The sequence below is a fragment of the Squalius cephalus genome (assembly GCF_949319135.1).
Source record: "Squalius cephalus genome assembly, chromosome: 23".
NCBI lineage: Eukaryota > Metazoa > Chordata > Actinopteri > Cypriniformes > Leuciscidae > Squalius > Squalius cephalus.
In genome coordinates, this window is record NC_137144.1 from 28,795,001 (window position 1) to 28,813,426 (window position 18,426).

The following is an 18,426-nucleotide window of genomic DNA, read 5'->3' on the forward strand; positions in this document are numbered from 1 at the left end:
GTGTGTGTGTGTGTTTGTGAGAGTGTGTTTGTGAGAGTGTGTTTGTGAGAGTCAGAGTGTGTGTGTGAGAGAGAGTATGTTTGAGACTGATATCTATCGTGTGTGTGTGTGTGTGTGTGTGTGTGTGTTTTTGTGAGAGTCAGTGTGTGTGTGTGAGTGAGTGAGCGAGCGTGTTTGTGAGTCAGTGTGAGTCAGTGTGTGTGTGTGTGTGTGTGTGTGTGTGTGTGTGTGGAGGCGTGGCGGATGAAGAAAACATGCAAATTCAGATCGTTAATTTTCATAAACAACATTTGCATCGTGACATAATTTTCATAACCACCAAGTTCTCATTACAGTAACCCATAGACATCTCAGTCTGACAGCTTTCACACACACTCTCAGAGGTTGCTGGATTGATTGACTGTAATAGTCATTTTTACAATATTAATGTTAAAGAAATTAATTTAAGAGCATAAATTAAATGCAGGAAACCTTTAATAAGCATAAATCAAAAGCAGTAAAACAAATATGACCATGATTTATAAATACTTTTAAAATATTATAATTATTTTATATTTTTTATTTAAATATTTTATATTTTTCATGATGATTTATATATTTATTACTATATCTTGATTTATTATTAAATAAATATATTAATATTTTTGCTTTATAATTATTTTTAGGTAATCCCTTTGAACATTTGTTTGTGTGTGTGCATATGTATGTATGTTATTTAAATATATTTAATATTCATTTTAATATATTTTAATATACTTGTTTTTTTATAAAGTATTTAAACATTTTTGTGCATTATCCTATTCAGTAATCCATCTGAACACTTTTACAGTATTAGTTAAAACAGTTCATTTAACAAGCATAAATTAAAAGCAGTAAAACAAATATGACTGCGCTGTATAAATACTTTTTAAAAAACCTAATAATTTTGGTATATTTTAGTGTAAGATATCTTTCATAAATTAAATTTTTTTATGTGTATAATATTTAGCATGTTGACAATGAGAACTGTAGGTAAACACTTAATTGTTATGGAAAATAATGTAAATCGGTGTAAACAAAACACAATGGCTCTAAAACAGAATCGCATCAGATCGTGTTATGGCTGTTTCAGAGAGAACTGTAGGAGTGTGTGTAAGTTACTGTCTTTGTTGTGTAAGTAAACCGTTACATTGTCACTAAACCGTCAGCAACACAAAAGCCCACTCGACCTCGCTGCCCTCAGAGAGTGTGTGTGTGTGTGCAGACGGTCATTGTGTCGTTATAGTCTCCCTCTATAAAGCAGCTTCCTGCCCTTAAACACCCCGGGGTGCTGTGTGTGTGTGTGTGTGTGTGTGCGCGTGTGTGTGTGTGAGCTCATTCACTCATGCAACACTGTCAGCTAAAGTTATAGAACTGGGGCCGTATTCACAAATAATTTTAAGGCTAAAAGTAGCTCCTAACTGGCGAATTTAGGAGCAACTCCTAAAAATAATGGGCGTGTCACTCGTAACTTTAGGACTCCTAATTTTTTTGACTAAGAGTAATTCACGAAGCATTTTAGCCCTAAAAGTAGCACCTAAGCCTGGGACAGCTTAACAGAAGTCGAGAGGACTCCTAACTCACTAAGACCTTCACAAACCGCTTTCTGTGGCATTTCACGTTGCGGTGTTTTGAAATGCGTATGCGGCGCTACAGGAGCTTCCAATCGCGAGGAACAATTCTGCATTGTAGGCGTAACTAGGGATGCAATAACGCCACCAACAACAACCAAAACTAGGCTACTCATTGCATGTAAACTAATTGTAACGTTTCATTGTGAATCAAATTAAAATGTTCTTCTCTTTGCAGACGTAGGCAGAGGCATATAGTGACAGATTAATTCAATAATGTTGCAAAGATATTGCATCAATCCATATGTTTCATTAGGCTATAGGCTATTTGTTTTGCCTAACTCTTTATTCATTTCGGCTATTTATTCAGTTATTCATCATCTTCCGTCCTTCGCACTACTTGTGTAGCGCACGCATTCTCAGACCTGTCACCTGTCACTCATCATCGTAGGGGAGGTGTTAGGAATCAATCATCAGCCAATCAAGGTGGTCACTTCAGTCAAGCTCGTGCATGAGTAATGACCTCATCCATAGCAACGAAGACTCGCTCTTAGTTTAGGAGTTGTCATTTTTCTTTACTAAGAGTAGGTCTGAAAGGCGTTGTGAATAACTTTTAAGAGAAAACTCCTAGCTAAAATCTTTTAGTGCGATTTAGGAGTACTCCTAGTGGTAAGATAAAATGCTTTGTGAATACGGCCCCTGAACTGAATCATGTGACACTGAAGACTGGAGTAATGATGCTGAACATTCAGCTTTGATCACAGGAATAAATTACACTTTACTATATATTCACATAGAAAACAGCTGATTTACATCATAATATATACATTATTTTTTTTTATCAAATAAATGCAGCCTTGGTGAGCAGAAGAGACTTATTTTAAAAACATTAAAAATCTCACTGACCCTAAATTGTGGTAGCGTATATGAAATCAGTCTCAAACTCTGACATTACAGTCGTCAGTAACATCAGATTGGACTCATCTGGATTTAATTATACGCAACAGAAGATGTTTGTGAATGTGTGTGTGTGTGTGTCTGACCTGTGTTAGTCAGTGATAGTCTCTCTAAGTCAACATCAGGCCGGCGAGGGCTACAGCGGTTGACCTCTCGCTATTCTTTAGGCCTTTGCTTTTTACAGTAGGATAACAGCGCTTTATTGTTGTTTATGGCTGTTCCTTTGTCAGGCCTGTGTTCTGATAACGGCCATTGGCAGGTCATTAAAGTCCCAGAACAGCCTCTTTTATGATAAGGAGTGGACACAACTGAGGTCTATCTGGAACAATAGCTGTTAACAGTCATAAATAGCAGACAAACTCAGGGCCATCGCACCAGTCTGACCCTCAAAGCATGCTGGGATATCTCCAGCCAATACGCACACTATGAGGTTCTTGGACGAATAGCATGGTAGAACGATGTTTAGCAGGAATCTATTACAGGAACACAGGCGTCCATGTGATAATTGGCCCACATTAGGAGTCTGAATTTAGGACGCTGTCAAATATGGGTCAATCCTTTGGGACTCGAGTCCTACACGTGCCCTCGAGATCATGTTAAAGGAGTAGTTCACTGCAGAATTTACGGATAATTGACTCTCCCCCACGTCATCTAAGATGTTCATGTCTTTCTTTCTTCAGTTGAAAAGGTTTTTGAGGAAAACATTCCAGGATGTTTCTCCATATAGTGACTTCAATGGGGTCCAACTGGTCGAAGGTCCAGATGTGAGTTTCAGTGCAGCTTCAAAGTCTCGACACGATCCAGCCGAGGAATAAGAGTCTTATCTAGACAAACCATCGCTCACTTTATAAACAAAATAAACATTTATTCTTGCACTAGCTGTGATGCGACACACATTACGTAATCATGTTGAAAGGTCACGCGTGTTCCGGTTCAGAAATGTAGAGAAGGGCGAAAAACTCCATCTCATTTTCTCCTCAGACTTCACAATCGTCCGACATCGTTGTTTTACCTTGTAATTTTTTTTGTAAATGGCGTTTGACTCAGTCTTTGCACGTTCGCTTTGTAAACACTGGGTCTGTTCTTACACCTACGTCCCGCTTGACCTTTCAACCTGATTGCGTAATGTGTGGTGTATCGCAGCTAGTGGAAGACGAGCATTTGTGGTTAAAAAGTATATAAATGTTTATTTTGTAATAAAATGTCCGCTGGTTTGTCTAGATAAGACTCTTATTCCTCGGCTGGATCGTGTCGAGACTTTGAAGCTGCACTGAAACTCACATTTGGACCTTCGACCCGTTGGACCCCATTGAAGACACTATAAGCTGGAAATGTTTTCCTCAAAAACCTTTTCAACTGAAGAAAGAAAGACATGAACATCTTGGATGACGTGTGGGAGAGTCAATTATCCATAAATTTTAATTTTAAAGTGAACTAATCCGTTAATGGCGGAGGATCTTCTGAACGGCGTCAGGACATGCCGGGTCAAAACGGCCTTTCGGTTTTACAACCCGCGAGTTTCAGGCCAGGTGTGAGGAGCTGTTTGAACCGCTGTGACCGTGAGGGGGCTGGAGGGGTCAGATTTATGATCCTCTTGTGCTTAGAAAGGATCCCAGGTCAGGGATGTGTGACTTGTCCTGTTTTATATTGCACTGGAATCCTTGTTCAACCCTGAACTGTGAAACGAGAGCCACAACAGAGCATCAGCGTGATGGATTGGTCTATTTCCAGGGTCGTCCTGAAAACGAGGACAGATAGAGTACTCATTTGAAGGGGCTCTTCTCAAGGGTTTTTGGGAAACCATTGGTATTTTTGGCTCAGGAGTTTGTACAAATGACTTCATTCACATCCGTCAGTGTTTGCAGGGTGTGTCGGTCGCTGACCTGAGGCTCGACACGCTACAGCTCATTTATAATAGTTACTTTTCTTGCTCAGTTTTTGTCTCGTTTTCCAGGTCAAATATCAAAGGTCTAAAATCAAGTTGCTTTTAATGGAATAGTTCACTTAAAAATGAAATAATTTACTCGCCCTTAAGTTGTTTCAAACATGTATGAGTTTCTTTCTTCTGCTTAACACAGATAAAGATATTGTGAAGAACGTCGGTGATCAAACAGTTGTTGGACCCCATTGACTTCCATAGTAGGAAGAAAATACAGTTACACTTTATTTTAAGGTGTCATTGTTACAGTGTAATTATATATTTAAGTACTGAGTAATATTAAACAACTACATGTACTTACTAAAGGGTTAGGCTTTGGTTGAGGGTTAGCATGCATAATTTACTGTTATTACTATGGTATGTAACATATGTAACAAGGACACTGTAAAATAAAGTTTTACCAAAAATACTATGGAAGTCAATGGGGTCCAACAACTGTTTGATCACCGACATTCTTCACGATATCTTCATCCGAGTTCATCAGAAGAAAGAAACTCATACAGGTTTGAAACAACTTGAGGGAGAGTAAATGCGAGCATAGTGAACTATTCCTTTAATAGAGATGTAAAATCACAAAAGATCAAACACATCTATCTGCCAGTGGTGTCAGAAAAACCAATTCAAGGTGAAAACCAGTTTGTCTTTTACTTTTTTCTCATTTTAAACATAACCTCACAAGAATACTGAGGAAGAGCAGCACCCATCAAGATGAATATATTGCTCGGTTTACTAACTAAATGAGACCAAAACTATGTTCCAGTGGTTGTTTGAGGCCTGTGAATGAAAGACGATGTGGTTGAAGTGAATCTTTCCAGTTTCTGAAACTGTGAATTCGTATAGAGGACCAAAAATATAGCATTTCTGAAAACAATTATCCATTTCGACTCCAAAGCAAGCTCTTTTACATCCACACTGTAGTTTTTCAGTAGGTTGCTCAACGTTTGGGATGCATGGAAAGCAAGTCCGGGGGTTTGTTTATCTTTCGGCGAGCCGCTAAAACCAGGGGGGCACAGATCCCCTCTTCCTCTTTGTTTCTGTCACACAAAGGGCTGTGCTTTGGTCCGGGTCCTGCTGTGTTTGCACCTCTGTGGCCTTGAACGCAACAATGGTGTTGTCCTCCAAAAAACCTCCATCCCATTACCAGCCCTTTTATTCAAGGCACCAGTCGTAAAAAAGCTCACGGAACAGTCAGCGTCTATTATAGGCATCCTATATTTGTAGGGTAGATTTCGTGTTTTATGGAAATAAGAGATTGGGTTTAAGCTGCAGTTGTTGTCCTGTTTGTTTTTTTCTCCCTTTCGCCTTTTTTTTTTTGCCTTTGTCGCCATTGGCTTTTGGCTTCTGGACGATGACATTACGATATATATATAAATGAACTAAATGAATAACTTTTTACAGCAAAAATGAAACATCATTGAACTTAAGCTGGACTGTGACGCTATTTTCTTCTGGAAACAAACTTTGTTGCATTATTTTCCTGTTATCTCTGTAAAGCTGCTTTGAAACGATCTGTATTGTAAAAAGCGCTGTATAAATAAAGGTGACTTGACTGTTTGGTACGACGAGATCATTGGCCAGTTAACCGAGCTGTTGAATCTGACACTTTTTTTGCACACCCCCAAGGGAAGTTTCCATTTCATGAGCACAAAGTTGTTGGTTTGTGGTGAAATGATTGAGGTAAGAACAAAGACCACCCTGGGTAGACGAATGGAGTTTCATAACTTCCTCCATCATCCTTCATTCAGGAAACCGGGAGCCTCGTCCTCCTGGACGGAGAACAAACTCTGAGCTTTTGTTTGTTTAAACAACAGGAAGGTCTTCACCTTTGGCACATTCCTCAGGAAATGAAGGCGAGATGAGGTAAACTGTCTTTCTAGGCAGGACACTGAGGTTTTTGGGGTCACTACTTGGGCGCATAAGGCGTTCATACAGGGTGAATTTGGTTGCACTCATTTTCCAACTGTAGACATTTGTTTTTCTGTCAAAAAACCTTGTTCCTTTGGGTCTCCTGGTGGTTTGGTTGAACAGTTCTTGCATTCTGAGTTCAAAATCAGCCTTCCTAGTGTTTCAATGCCAATGAAAGACAAAAAGTGTGTATTTCCCCAAACGGCACGCATGTTAAAAGCAAAACACCCATACGGAAGTGGATTGGCTCTGATAGTGATGGCCTTTTTGATTTGCATGGTAAACGCTCTGTAAGTACCATGTGGAGTCTTTCAGGCATTGTGGTCTGGATCTGCTGACATCATTGTTGACTTGAGACGTGAAAGAGTGAAGTTTGACTGAAACTCCATTTAATGCATGAAGGGTGCAACTCACTTCAGTTTTATCACTTTTGCTTAAGGAGCCACTTAAATTATCTTTATTAAGAAAACTTTTTTTGCAATCTATATTGGCAATCTATGGAATTCCTGATTGAAATGCGCCATCTCAGAACAAATACTTAAATATTACAATATTATGAATTATTTTCAATGCAAAAAGTGATTTTCTGACTCGTTTACCAGTAAAAACATTCTTAAATCAAATAATTTATCTGAGGTGCAAAATGACATAGAAAGAAATGTGTAAAAATTAGGCGAGTTTGTTTAAAACTGGAAGAAAAAAAATCTATCACTGGGGTCAGAATTTTTTGGACTTAATTAAAAGGGAAAACTAGATTATTTTTCTGACTGCACTGATATTTTATCTTATTTTAATCATAAATCCACTTAATTTTCATTATTTCTTAGAAGACAAGACTTAATGTCTAGTGTCATTTTGCTTCTCCAGTAAATGTATCTTGATTTAAGAATGTTTAGATATTTGTGCTGGAAAACAAGACAGAACCACTGAAGAAGTCAACACTGAATATGAAATTTAACACTATTTTACGTTTTATCCCATTTTTAGGTTTTAAAACTAAATTCTACCCTGTAAAAAAAAAAAGATTTGTTGATGTTGTGAATAAAACGATTATTGTAAGAAGTTTTATTGTAGAAAATACTTCAAAATGTTACATTTAATTCAATGTTACTTGGTGTATTTTTTTGTGAGTAATTTCCGAGTTAACATCTAAAATTAGATCCTTTACTTTCAAAGTTAATCCTACACCAATTTCTTTCAGTGTATAAGACCAGATTGTGTTATCGGTAACGCTTTACAATAAGGTTCATTAGTTAACATGAACTAAGAAATAACAATATCTCTTCAGCATTTATTAATCTTAGGTAATATTAATTTCAACACTTACTAATACGTTATTAAAATCAATAAATAACATTAGTTAATGCACTGTGAACTAACAGTGAACAGCGGTATTTTTTATTAAGTAACATTAACAAAGATTAATAAATACTATAACAAATGTTTGGCTCATTGCTAGTTCATGTTAGTTAACTAATGAACCTTATTGTAAAGTGTTACCGTGTTATCAATACTGATGTGAGGTTTGTATGTAAAAGAGTCCCAGTGCATTTAGACCCAAAATCAGTCGCTCGAGAAACCCGAGGAAGGGCTGGGTGAAACTGACCGTTGCTGTAAGTAATGTGAAGTGTGTTTGAAGTGAAGGGGGTTTGGTTTAGGAGCCACGCTGAGCTCGGGTTATCGGGGGAGTGGCTCCACAGGACTGCAGTAAATGGAAGAGCATCTGCTAGAGTTGTTCTCCACACACACACACACACACTACTGTACTCGTCCTGCGCCGTCGGCTCACACGCGTGACAACGTCTGCTTTGGATTTAGATGGGATGAGGCTCACACTGAGGACATGTAGTCAAGGAATCACGGGACCTTTGGAGAACACTGTTTGATTCGATTTTCTTGAAGACGTTGCCGAGCGAGCAGGTATGGTTGAAACTTTGAAACATTTAAAAGTCTTCTCTGCAGGGCCTTTGGGTGCACATTCAACCTATATTTTGCTGTGTCACGTCCTACTTCTTCAGTTATATTTAGCTTTTATAAACTTCTCAGTTAATTGTAGGTGGTGCAGCACAGATTTGAAGACTCTGCGTGTGTTTAAAGGTCTGTTGAAAAGGAAAAAGGTGTCAGAGAGGTGTGTTGTGGGTAAATATCCGAAGCTTCTAGTCATCTGGCTCCAGCCGGTCAGAACGCAGGTGGTCTTTCTCTAATGTCTTCAGTGTGTTGGGACAAGCCTTGAAACCATTTGGTCCTGGAATAACACTCGAGTTCTTCAAAGTTTGGCCAAAAGTTTGGGAGGATCACCCAAACGCTCCAGAATGAGTCGACACTGCCTCCTTCCTGTTTATAATGTCTAGCATTCTCTGATATAGCTTTAAGGAAAACTTTTTTTGTCTGATAACCATAGACTTGTCACTATCTTGGCATTAGGGCACCATAAATATATTTTCAGATAACAGTTGTATGTCTTTTGGAAGGTAAAAACTAGTAATCAAAATTGGTAATCAAGACTGATAACCATTCGCAATTGGTTGATTAACAAAAGTGGTTGATTCTAATGACAATCTTGTAAATGCAGACTTAATATTTAATGTTTTACAATATTTTGTTAGGAAATTTTGAGTAGCCTGAATATTTTGAGTGTGAAATGCTGCCCTTTTTAATGTATGTTGTGTACATCTAATATGCCATCATTAAAGTGCATCATGTATAATATATCAGTATTATTTTGGCTCTACTCTTGTGATCTGTTGACAACTAGTAAGAACACAGATCTAATTATTTGCTCATATGAACTTTTGAGGGTTTTAGTTAAAGCTTTGAGGTAAGTTAGGTTCTAGTTTGGAGATTTGGACTTGTTTGTTTTAGAAGATTCAAAGATGCTTTTGTATTCAAGTGTTTTTGGAAGTGAAATGTCATAACAAACGGTTGTATTTGTTGGATTGAAGTTTTATTACTGGCTCAACAGCCGTGGAGGGAAACTCCTCATTTGTGGAGCGCAGGGCTCGCTCACATCGTCTGCCAGTTCTGCTGTTCTTAACATTAAATCCATAGACAGAATTCCAGCACTGATTCAGGTCTGGACCGGGCCAAATCAAACAGGTCCTGACGGGCCGGACTGATGGAGCGCCAACGGTGCCAGTGGATCTGCTGAACATTTCCACATTTACTGGGCTTAATGAAGGCTTGTTTTTACACACACACACTATTCTCATTAACCACATAATATTTAATGCACCCATAATGAGTGTCATTCTGGAGGAAAAATGTGGTAGTTATGCAGTAAAGCCATGTTATGTTTAAAACGGTCACGTTTACTGTCTCTAAAAGGTGGAATCTGTTGACCTAACTTCCACTAAGCTCACAGTCATCGAATTGAATCTGGTTTAACCCAGTTAACCCATGCTATTTCTGTGAGAATGGTTACCTCTCACATTTCCACACCAAAGTTGTGGAAATGGGCTATTGAGTAAGATGTAATTTGTTGGGTCTTGACCTGGTGTCCTCAGGACACTTATGCTAATTAATTTGTCAGAGACTTCATTTGCATGGTAGTATCATTTTGATTAGCCTCGTGAAGTTATGAATCAATAAATGTAGAAATAAAAGTGCTTAAAATGCATTTATTCACTTTAAGTCTTCATGAAATTGGTCTTTTGCTATGCTGAGGGTCCATTACCATATGAGTCTCTGGTAGTTACCCTTGTGTGATCACCCGGGGTCCATCCCCTCCCCAGGCAACTCGCCCTCCACCCATATCTGCCCCCCATTGAGGGCCATTCAGGCCTCGCGTGGGTGGATCTAACAGATATGCATCTCAGACCTCCAAAGTCATGTTAACAAGCAGCTCTACAAGAGAGCAGGCTGTTAAACACTCGGGGCTCGAGGGCTTTTTCAGGGCGAGCTTTTTCAGACAGGAACTGCTTTCGGTTCCCCGAGGTCCCGGCGATTCACTCAGAGCCACTCAATCGTAAAATAGCTGTTTATTTTTGATGAAACATTACTGCAGTTTCTCTTCACTTCAGTTGTTGATTAGATCTGGAGTCTCAGGAAGTGATGCTGATGGCATCTAAGACAGAAATTAGCATACTTAAGGAGACTGTTTAGGAGAAAGGGTGTTGCCTCTTTGAGCTCCTTTCCTGTGTCAGCAACTTCCTTTGAAGAAAATATCATATACTAGTGGATTTTGCACCACCAGAACACATGTGTAACATGGCAGGGAATGTATCTCTTCTGATAGAATAACATAACCAAGTTAATGTTTGAGTAGTCTCTTACAGGAACTTCTGAGAAGAGTTTGGGGTATTTGAACACCTAAAATTAAGTACTTTGGTGAAGAAGTCACAATTTTAAACATTTTGGGCCTCTCTTGGATTGGGTTTGTCTGGGAGTCTTTATGATTTCAACTGAAGAGAATTTCAGGCCCGAACAAAAAGCCATGTTTGGTCATTTCAGTTGTTCATCTATAGATGGGATTGTGATGGGTTGAGCACAGTTGCATTTACTTCAAAGTCTCACATGTGAATTAGCACATCGATTTAACTTCATTTACCCAGTGTTATCTGATCGCATTCTGATTATGTTTGTATTGTGTTCTTGTAAAACCTTAGTAAATTTAACAACTTTCACTACTGTTTTAAGGATGCATTTCTCTTTTTTTTTTTTACTTCTGACTTGGTTGAATAGTTCTAACATGGAAGATGAGTCATTTTGAGTGTGCCTTTTTTTTTTTTCAGTTTAATCAAAGAAATGTCTGCCTGATATTTCATATAAGAGGGAATAAACAATCCCACACATTGCGGCATTACTTTTAGGAAAAAATAAGCACATATGTACCACTACAATGCAAAAAACTTCCTGTCATTCTCTTTGGTGTGATATATGATCTGACATTTCTTGCCACTTTTTGTGAGCTTCACCCTTTAATTGTTGATGCACATATTCTGGATGCATCTTCCCGTTCCAGTCTAAATTGCTGTACATGTGAAACTAACACCTGTCATTGGGTTCATTCCATCCATCTCACCTGTTTTCATTCCAAAAACAGCAGCTCCAGAGATCAAAGCATCAGATGATGCGTCACTCAGCAGGACGTGATGCGGTATGGCAGGTTCTAAAACACTGTCCTCAACAAACAGCACAGGGGCTTGAAGAAAGACATGGGTTTCAAGCATTACCATATGGCTTTGTTATGCTTGGTGTCCTGAATGGACTTCAAAGGAGTGACAGGGAAGAACGCAAAAGATTTCAGTCCTCTGTCAGTTTGAGCTGAAAGAGTTCTGAACAGAGTCAAGTAAATTATGTTTTTGAGAAAAAATCATATATGGCATGCATTAATGCTCAACTTAACCAGAAGAGCGTCCCAATAGAAGGAAATGGAAAATACCAGAAAGCTTCCACGGTGATGATGAGTCAGGAAAATGCATTAAAATAAATTGACTGTAAAAGAGTTAGGATGGTTGAAGTTTGGAGGGAATGTCCGACCACATCACGGCAAAACTCGGCACAATAGCAGTAACAATAAAACTGCCATCGTTTTATGAGCAGAATCTATTTAACAGGCCTCCACCCTGGGCTGGAAGTCACTGTAACTGCCATGAAATGTTTTAGGACGCTGCATTTTTCCAGTTGCGTTATTGTTCTCATCCCAATACAATGTATCTTACGAGGTGTTTTATCATGTGGTTTCGTGATCCATGACACACTGTTTCCTCTTAACCACTCCAGGAGGTCTTTCTGATGAACCTCGAGAATTCGGGAAGTTTCCACGGTGCCGTGAGGCAGCTGGACATGGAGCCGAAGGTCAACAAGCTCACGTTCGGCTTCCAGCGGAGCTCCACCTCAGATGACGACTCGGGCTGTGCCTTGGAGGAATATGCTTGGGTGCCACCAGGACTTCGACCAGAGCAGGTAAACGAATCTTTGTGGGCTTATGAAAGTCTAGAACTTATTGGAATATTGCCTCCACAACGTAAAGCATTTAACAGAGAACTTGCATTAATGCACATGTAAGGTAGGAAATGGTTGGAAGGCAGCATGAAGCCAAAATAGCAACATTGTTTTGAAAGGGGAAAACCGCAATAACAACCATGTTACAAAATGCAAAGCAGTCGCATGTCTTCAGTTTCAGGGAAAGAATCTGCTCTGTTATGGCTAAATAGTATCATGCAGTTCAAGATGTGATATCTTAACACAATGTGCAAGCTGTTATACAATAAATACACCAGATGTGATCTTTATTAAAATTCCAAACTGTTGGTCAATCATTCTGTCAGCAAAGCTAGTCACAGTCACTAAGATTTAGAGGACCTTACTGCATTTTTGCAGGCACAGCTAAACACTGTGAAGGAAGCACCCCACAGGCATTTTGGGAACAGGAAATGCTGCTTTTTATTTACAAACTACTTCATGGAAAATCTGCAAGTCATTATCTCAAGCTGCCAGACAAAAGGGCTTGAAATGATGAGGAAAAGCAGTTTGCTAACAGCCAAGCTCGCAGCCACAACTTTTTTTTTCCTGGCATTGTCCGCAAAGGCGGTCCTCTCGTGCCTGGAGGCGCGCTGATGTGGCGCTGATTCCAGTCGGTGTCCCACACTTCCCCCGGCTGTCCTTAAGAGCACCCTTGAATAAAATCTGAAGTGATGGGTGAGGAAAAGGGTCTAAAGCAATTTGGAGACCCCTAAAATCCCAGTGCAGCTTTTGTGTTAAATGCAAGAGCCAACTGTAATGCCTTTATAGCAGCCGTTCTGTGAATTGCCCTGCAGATTATAGGTGATCATTGTGGGGAAGAACACAAACACTCAGGAATAGTGTTGTTCAAGTGCCTAAGGCTCAGTACCAGAGGTAATATCAGCTTGAAATGAGGGGTGATTTATGGTGCTGCTGATCATCAGGTCTAAATGCCATTCCAGTAGACTGACTCAACAGCAGCAGGACTCTCTTTATGCAGGAAAAGACAAGCACAGTCCAGCTATTTATCTGGGGGCTGTTACGACCAGCACTCATAAAGAGTTCCCACTCACAAGGCATAGGTCACAGTGTCATAGAAGCACAATGGAGTACAGTAAAAACCTTTCCTCAGCCCAAAACTGGTGGCTCAAGTTTCAGAAAGGTAATTTAATGGAAATTGCAATGTTGATAGATACACAGGAAATGACTCAACCTGGTACACACGGCATTAACATTTGTCTCTGGAAATCTGATCATAAGTGCTCAGCTGAGAAAGATTGATTCCATTGAGGGCAGGGTCTCTGATCTCGTGACCACCAACAACAACAACAAAGAAAAAAAACACATTTCTGATCGGATCACTTAAGACAGACGTTGGTCTAGTCTAGTGTAACTGCTTTTTTGACTTTGTGCATACTCTACATGGAGTGACTGACCTGATCCGTCTCCATCTCATATCCAGGTCCAGCTCTACTTCTCTTGCCTACCTGAGGACAAAGTCCCTTATGTGAACAGCCCCGGGGAGAAATACCGCATCAAGCAGCTCCTGTACCAGCTACCTCCTCATGACAATGAGGTGAGTTTACAGAAACAAAGGAAATAGGACCTGCATCAGCAGCCATGAAAGCCCCTATTGTTTCCCCAGCATCGCTGCAGTCCAAAATGCCCACGCATCACATTTCAAAACCCCTTCAAATAGCTTTTTAACTGCAACGTGGTGTGGGTGTTTTTAGCTTCATGGGTTTAGAGCTTCACCACACTCCCTGCCATTACAGAAAGAAGCTTTGTCACTTCATATCTATGTGGGTGCTTGTACAATGAGACTTTTGAGCTGAAGATTAAATGATGCTGCTTGGGGAGACTCAATCTGACTCAATCTGAGACATTGCTCTGGGTCACATAACAAACTCTTTTAAGCATCACAACTTAAAACATGCATAGTTTGTGTTTTTCAGTGTGTGACTCTTAATTTTGCTCTTTAAATCAAGTGATGTTCCATTTTCCTGTGTTAAGGTATCCCAAAACTAAAGTACTCAGCAAAATTTCCTAGCCATCTATAAGGGAACCTGCACACAAGAGTTTGTACTGTATCAGATTAGGCTTGGATTTAATGGGGATGAGCATAGAAGGTTTGCCAAACTGATGCACCATCATGCAAAGTTGAGAAAATTGTAGCAGTGCACTGATGTAGACTTTTGTTGGATGCAGATGTGCTTTTGTAAACCAAATTTGCTGTTTTCCTGGTTGTATTTGTCAAACTCTCCTTCAATACTTTCTCTAGCGTGTAAGCACATTAAAAGGAATCGGCCTACTTTATTTGCTCAAAAGACCCTGCATGTGGTCCACAAAGGCTTCTTTCTTAATAGTTTGACAGCAAACACGTTTTAAATGTCCCCCTCAGGTGCGATACTGCCAGTCTCTCAGTGAAGAAGAGAAGAAGGAGCTTCACATGTTTAGCGTGCAGAGAAAGAAAGAGGCCCTCGGGCGAGGAACGCTAAGACTGCTGCCAAGGACGATGCTTCATGCCATGTGTGAACACGTAGGTGTTTAAACTAAGCGTATTGCGATGCAAGAAGTGACTGTTTGAAGCTGATTGTTTTATTTTAACATCTTGCCTCTTCAGTGTGGAGAGAACGTCAGTGGAGGGGAGATGGTGGTAATTGCTTCACGAGCGGGACCTAGTCAGTGTTGGCACCCATCGTGCTTCACATGTTCCACCTGCAGTGAGCTCCTGGTTGATCTCATTTACTTCTACCAGGATGGGAAGGTCCACTGTGGACGCCATCATGCTGAATTGCTAAAGCCACGCTGTTCCTCCTGTGATGAGGTGAGTTTAGTTTTTCAAAAAACACACTCATTGTATTGTGCATGAAACAAGGCATGTTATATCATGGATGCTCTTATTAATTTTTTGGTGTCCTCACAGATTATTTTTGCGGACGAGTGCACAGAGGCAGAGGGTCGTCACTGGCATATGAAGCACTTTTCCTGCTTTGAATGCGAGACCATCCTGGGTGGTCAACGGTACATCATGAAGGATGGTCGGCCCTTCTGCTGCGGTTGCTTTGAGTCTCTGCACGCGGAATACTGTGAGGCCTGCGCCGAACACATCGGTAAGCCCAAATGTGTCTCTCTGATGTCTCAACGTCATTTACCACAAACCACGTTTCGCCTGCAAGAAGCTGACCTTTTAACTCCTGTTTATTTTCCTCTAGGGGTGGACCATGCCCAAATGACGTATGATGGCCTTCACTGGCACGCCACAGATGCTTGTTTTAGCTGTGCTCAGTGCAAGAGCTCCTTGCTTGGTTGTCCCTTTTTACCCAGACAAGGCAGGATCTACTGTTCCAAGACCTGCAGTCTAGGGGAAGACGTCCACGCTTCGGATTCTTCCGATTCTGCCTTCCAGTCCGCAAGATCTCGGGAATCACGGCGCAGTGTGAAGATGGGACAAAGCAGCCGCTCCGCAGACCAATGTCGACAGTCTCTTCTCTTTTCACCTGCAGGCAATTACAAGTTCCCCGGACTCTCAGGGAACGCTGATGACACCTTGTCCAACAAGCTGTCACAGCTAAGCTTTGCAGACAACCACTTCTGGAGGAACAGGGAAGAGCAGGAAGATCCCGAGGACCACGAGGAATGGGCCGAGCATGAGGACTACATGACCCAGCTCCTTCTCAAGTTTGGTGAACATGGAGTGTTCCAGCAGCCGGAGGACACTAGGCCTAACAACCTCTGGATGACTGACTCTGATGCCAAAAACAAGACTGAGCCCAGGATGCAAGGCAGTGGTGGGAATGGCAGTCTGGCCAGTAAAAAGTACAAGGCAGACATGTACTGGGCACAGTCCCAGGATGGACTAGGTGACTCTGCGTATGGGAGTCACCCTGGACCTGCAAGCAGCAGAAAGCTCCAGGAGCTCGATTTGGAGCATGGAGCCAGCTTTAAGCTTGAAGACAAACAGTGGTATAATGACTCATTGGAATGCATCACAGATGAACTTAAACAAACAGAGCAGAACATCAGAGACTCAATGGACTCCTTGGCGCTCTCCAACATCACAGGTGAGACTAAAGGATTGATGTGCAAGTGATATTTGCTGAGTGCAAAGTATGTGAGGCAATTGGGGGGAAATCTGAGGAATGGATGTAGATATATATATATATATATCTAGTAAAGCGTGTTCAATGTAGGCAAAAGGTTAAGTGTGTAATTTTGGTGGCAAACTGGAATTTGTAGAATTTTGCATGTTTGGGAGTCTGGGATGTGGTCATTGAAAATCAGGCACACCATGGCATTTAAATTTCTACTTCTAGAGTATTGAATGTAATTTTTTGCACTACAGTATAATTTGAACTTCTGTGATCCTTTCAGGCGCTTCAGTTGATGGGGATATAAAAGAGAAACAGTTGCTCTACTCGTTACAACAGTTCTCTGAGCTTGAACACTGTGAGAACACCAGCAACATGGGGACGCTGAATTCATCAGTGCTGCACAGAAGCACCAACTCCCTGAAGAGCCTGACCTCCGAGCTCGAGCGTGTGGAGGTTATTGAAGAGGAGGACCCGGAGCAGGAGGTCCCGCTCCCTGAGGAGAGGCCCAAACCACCTCACTTATCTGTCTTAAGAAGGTCCAAGTCCCAGTCCAAACCTCAGCAGGTAAAGTTCTCAGATGATGTTATAGATAACGGACGATATGATGGCCTGGAGGTGCGGCAGCCTCCCATGAGTGAACGTACTCGTAGACGAGCGTACCACTTCGACGAGCAAGATCAGCAGCGCCACCGGCATCACCACAGGCGAAGGAGGAGTCGTAAGTCTCGTTCGGACAATGCACTTCACTTGTTGCCCAAAGAAAAGGCCCGTATGTGCTTTAAGGAGGACCGTCGCCAGCACGAGCCGGGTCCGAACGCTCCCTACAGACAGCCTCCCTATGCCCACGCTGACTCTGAATACGGTTTGCACAATCAGGGGGCAGAGAGATGTTTACGTCTTTATGGGGATGAAGATGACTGGTGCTCTACCTGCTCCTCTTCATCATCTGAATCAGAGGAGGAAGGCTTTTTCCTGGGCCAGCCTATTCCACAACCAAGACAACCTCGGTACCAATATTACGCTGATGAACTTCCCATTGGCACAAGGACAAAGTCCAAACAGAAGAGAGGACGAAAGGACAAAAACTGTATAATTTCATAGAATTGGCAAGGAAGTTTGAAACAGTTGATCTGCATCTTAATACGTCTTTTATCACATGCCGTTATGGAGCTTGCTTTGAGCTGTTATTTGAAGTGGAATACATCTTGTTCAGGTTTCTCTGTCCAGGACATATTGCAGTGGTCTTGCCATACAGTGATGTTGTTGGTCAACGCAGTATTAAAACCATGCTTACTTGCTGCAATAATGCATATTAGGTGACAAGTGATTATAGTCTTTGAAAGAACCAGAAGAATATAATATTTATAATAAAGCCGCTTTTTTAGAGACTAATGGAAAGAATAATTTAACTTTGCAAAAATGAATGTGTATATATTGTAAAATGTATGAGTTAAAGCTAATATTTTTATATCCCTGAGTTTCAAAAAGATTTTTTTTAAAAGAATGTTACTGAAAAAAAATTGAAAGAACAAATGTTTGCAGCGACTCCACTTTTGTTAATCAGGGTTTTAAAAATAAATATGTAATGCCACAGTCAGCAATTCTGCTCAATTTGTACTAAAACATTGACTACAAACATACGTTACGTATTATCCAAACCCTATTTGAGTGTCATTTTATTAATGGGTCATACAGACAGATCACTGTAATCTGTATAAATGCAAACTGGAATGCAAGGCTAATAATAAAAAAATGAGATATATATACATAAATATATATACATACACATTTTTTGTCTACTATGTCTTTAAAGTCAACATTAATCCTTTCAGGATGTGTTCTTGTATACCGTCTGCATTATTGTCTTACTGTGGATCTATCAACACATGGAGATTGACATTTTTGACCATTGCATCACATTTTTTTATTGCCTTGTACCATGAGTGCCGCTTTTTAAAGCTTTTAAATATCTTACAATGATATGACAATATGTTATAAA

At 40.5% G+C, this 18,426-nt stretch overlaps 1 protein-coding gene across 3 annotated transcripts in view; it reads left to right on the forward strand.

Annotated features, from left to right (window-relative positions):
• prickle1a (prickle homolog 1a) overlaps nt 1–18,208 on the forward strand; it is a 27,443-nt gene extending 9,235 nt beyond the window's left edge. For 2 of the 3 annotated variants that reach the window (XM_079858942.1, XM_079858941.1), the window contains 7 exons: nt 12,112–12,294; nt 13,796–13,909; nt 14,735–14,872; nt 14,957–15,160; nt 15,260–15,446; nt 15,549–16,397; nt 16,708–18,208. In XM_079858942.1, the coding sequence (XP_079715068.1) occupies nt 12,124–12,294; nt 13,796–13,909; nt 14,735–14,872; nt 14,957–15,160; nt 15,260–15,446; nt 15,549–16,397; nt 16,708–17,528 (2,484 nt within the window). In that variant the 5' untranslated portion in view covers nt 12,112–12,123 and the 3' untranslated portion in view covers nt 17,529–18,208. Of the gene's footprint in view, nt 1–8,068; nt 8,311–12,111; nt 12,295–13,795; nt 13,910–14,734; nt 14,873–14,956; nt 15,161–15,259; nt 15,447–15,548; nt 16,398–16,707 lie in introns of those variants that run through there. The other variant, XM_079858943.1, reaches the window with a different exon arrangement.
• Nucleotides 18,209–18,426: the final 218 nt, after the last annotated feature.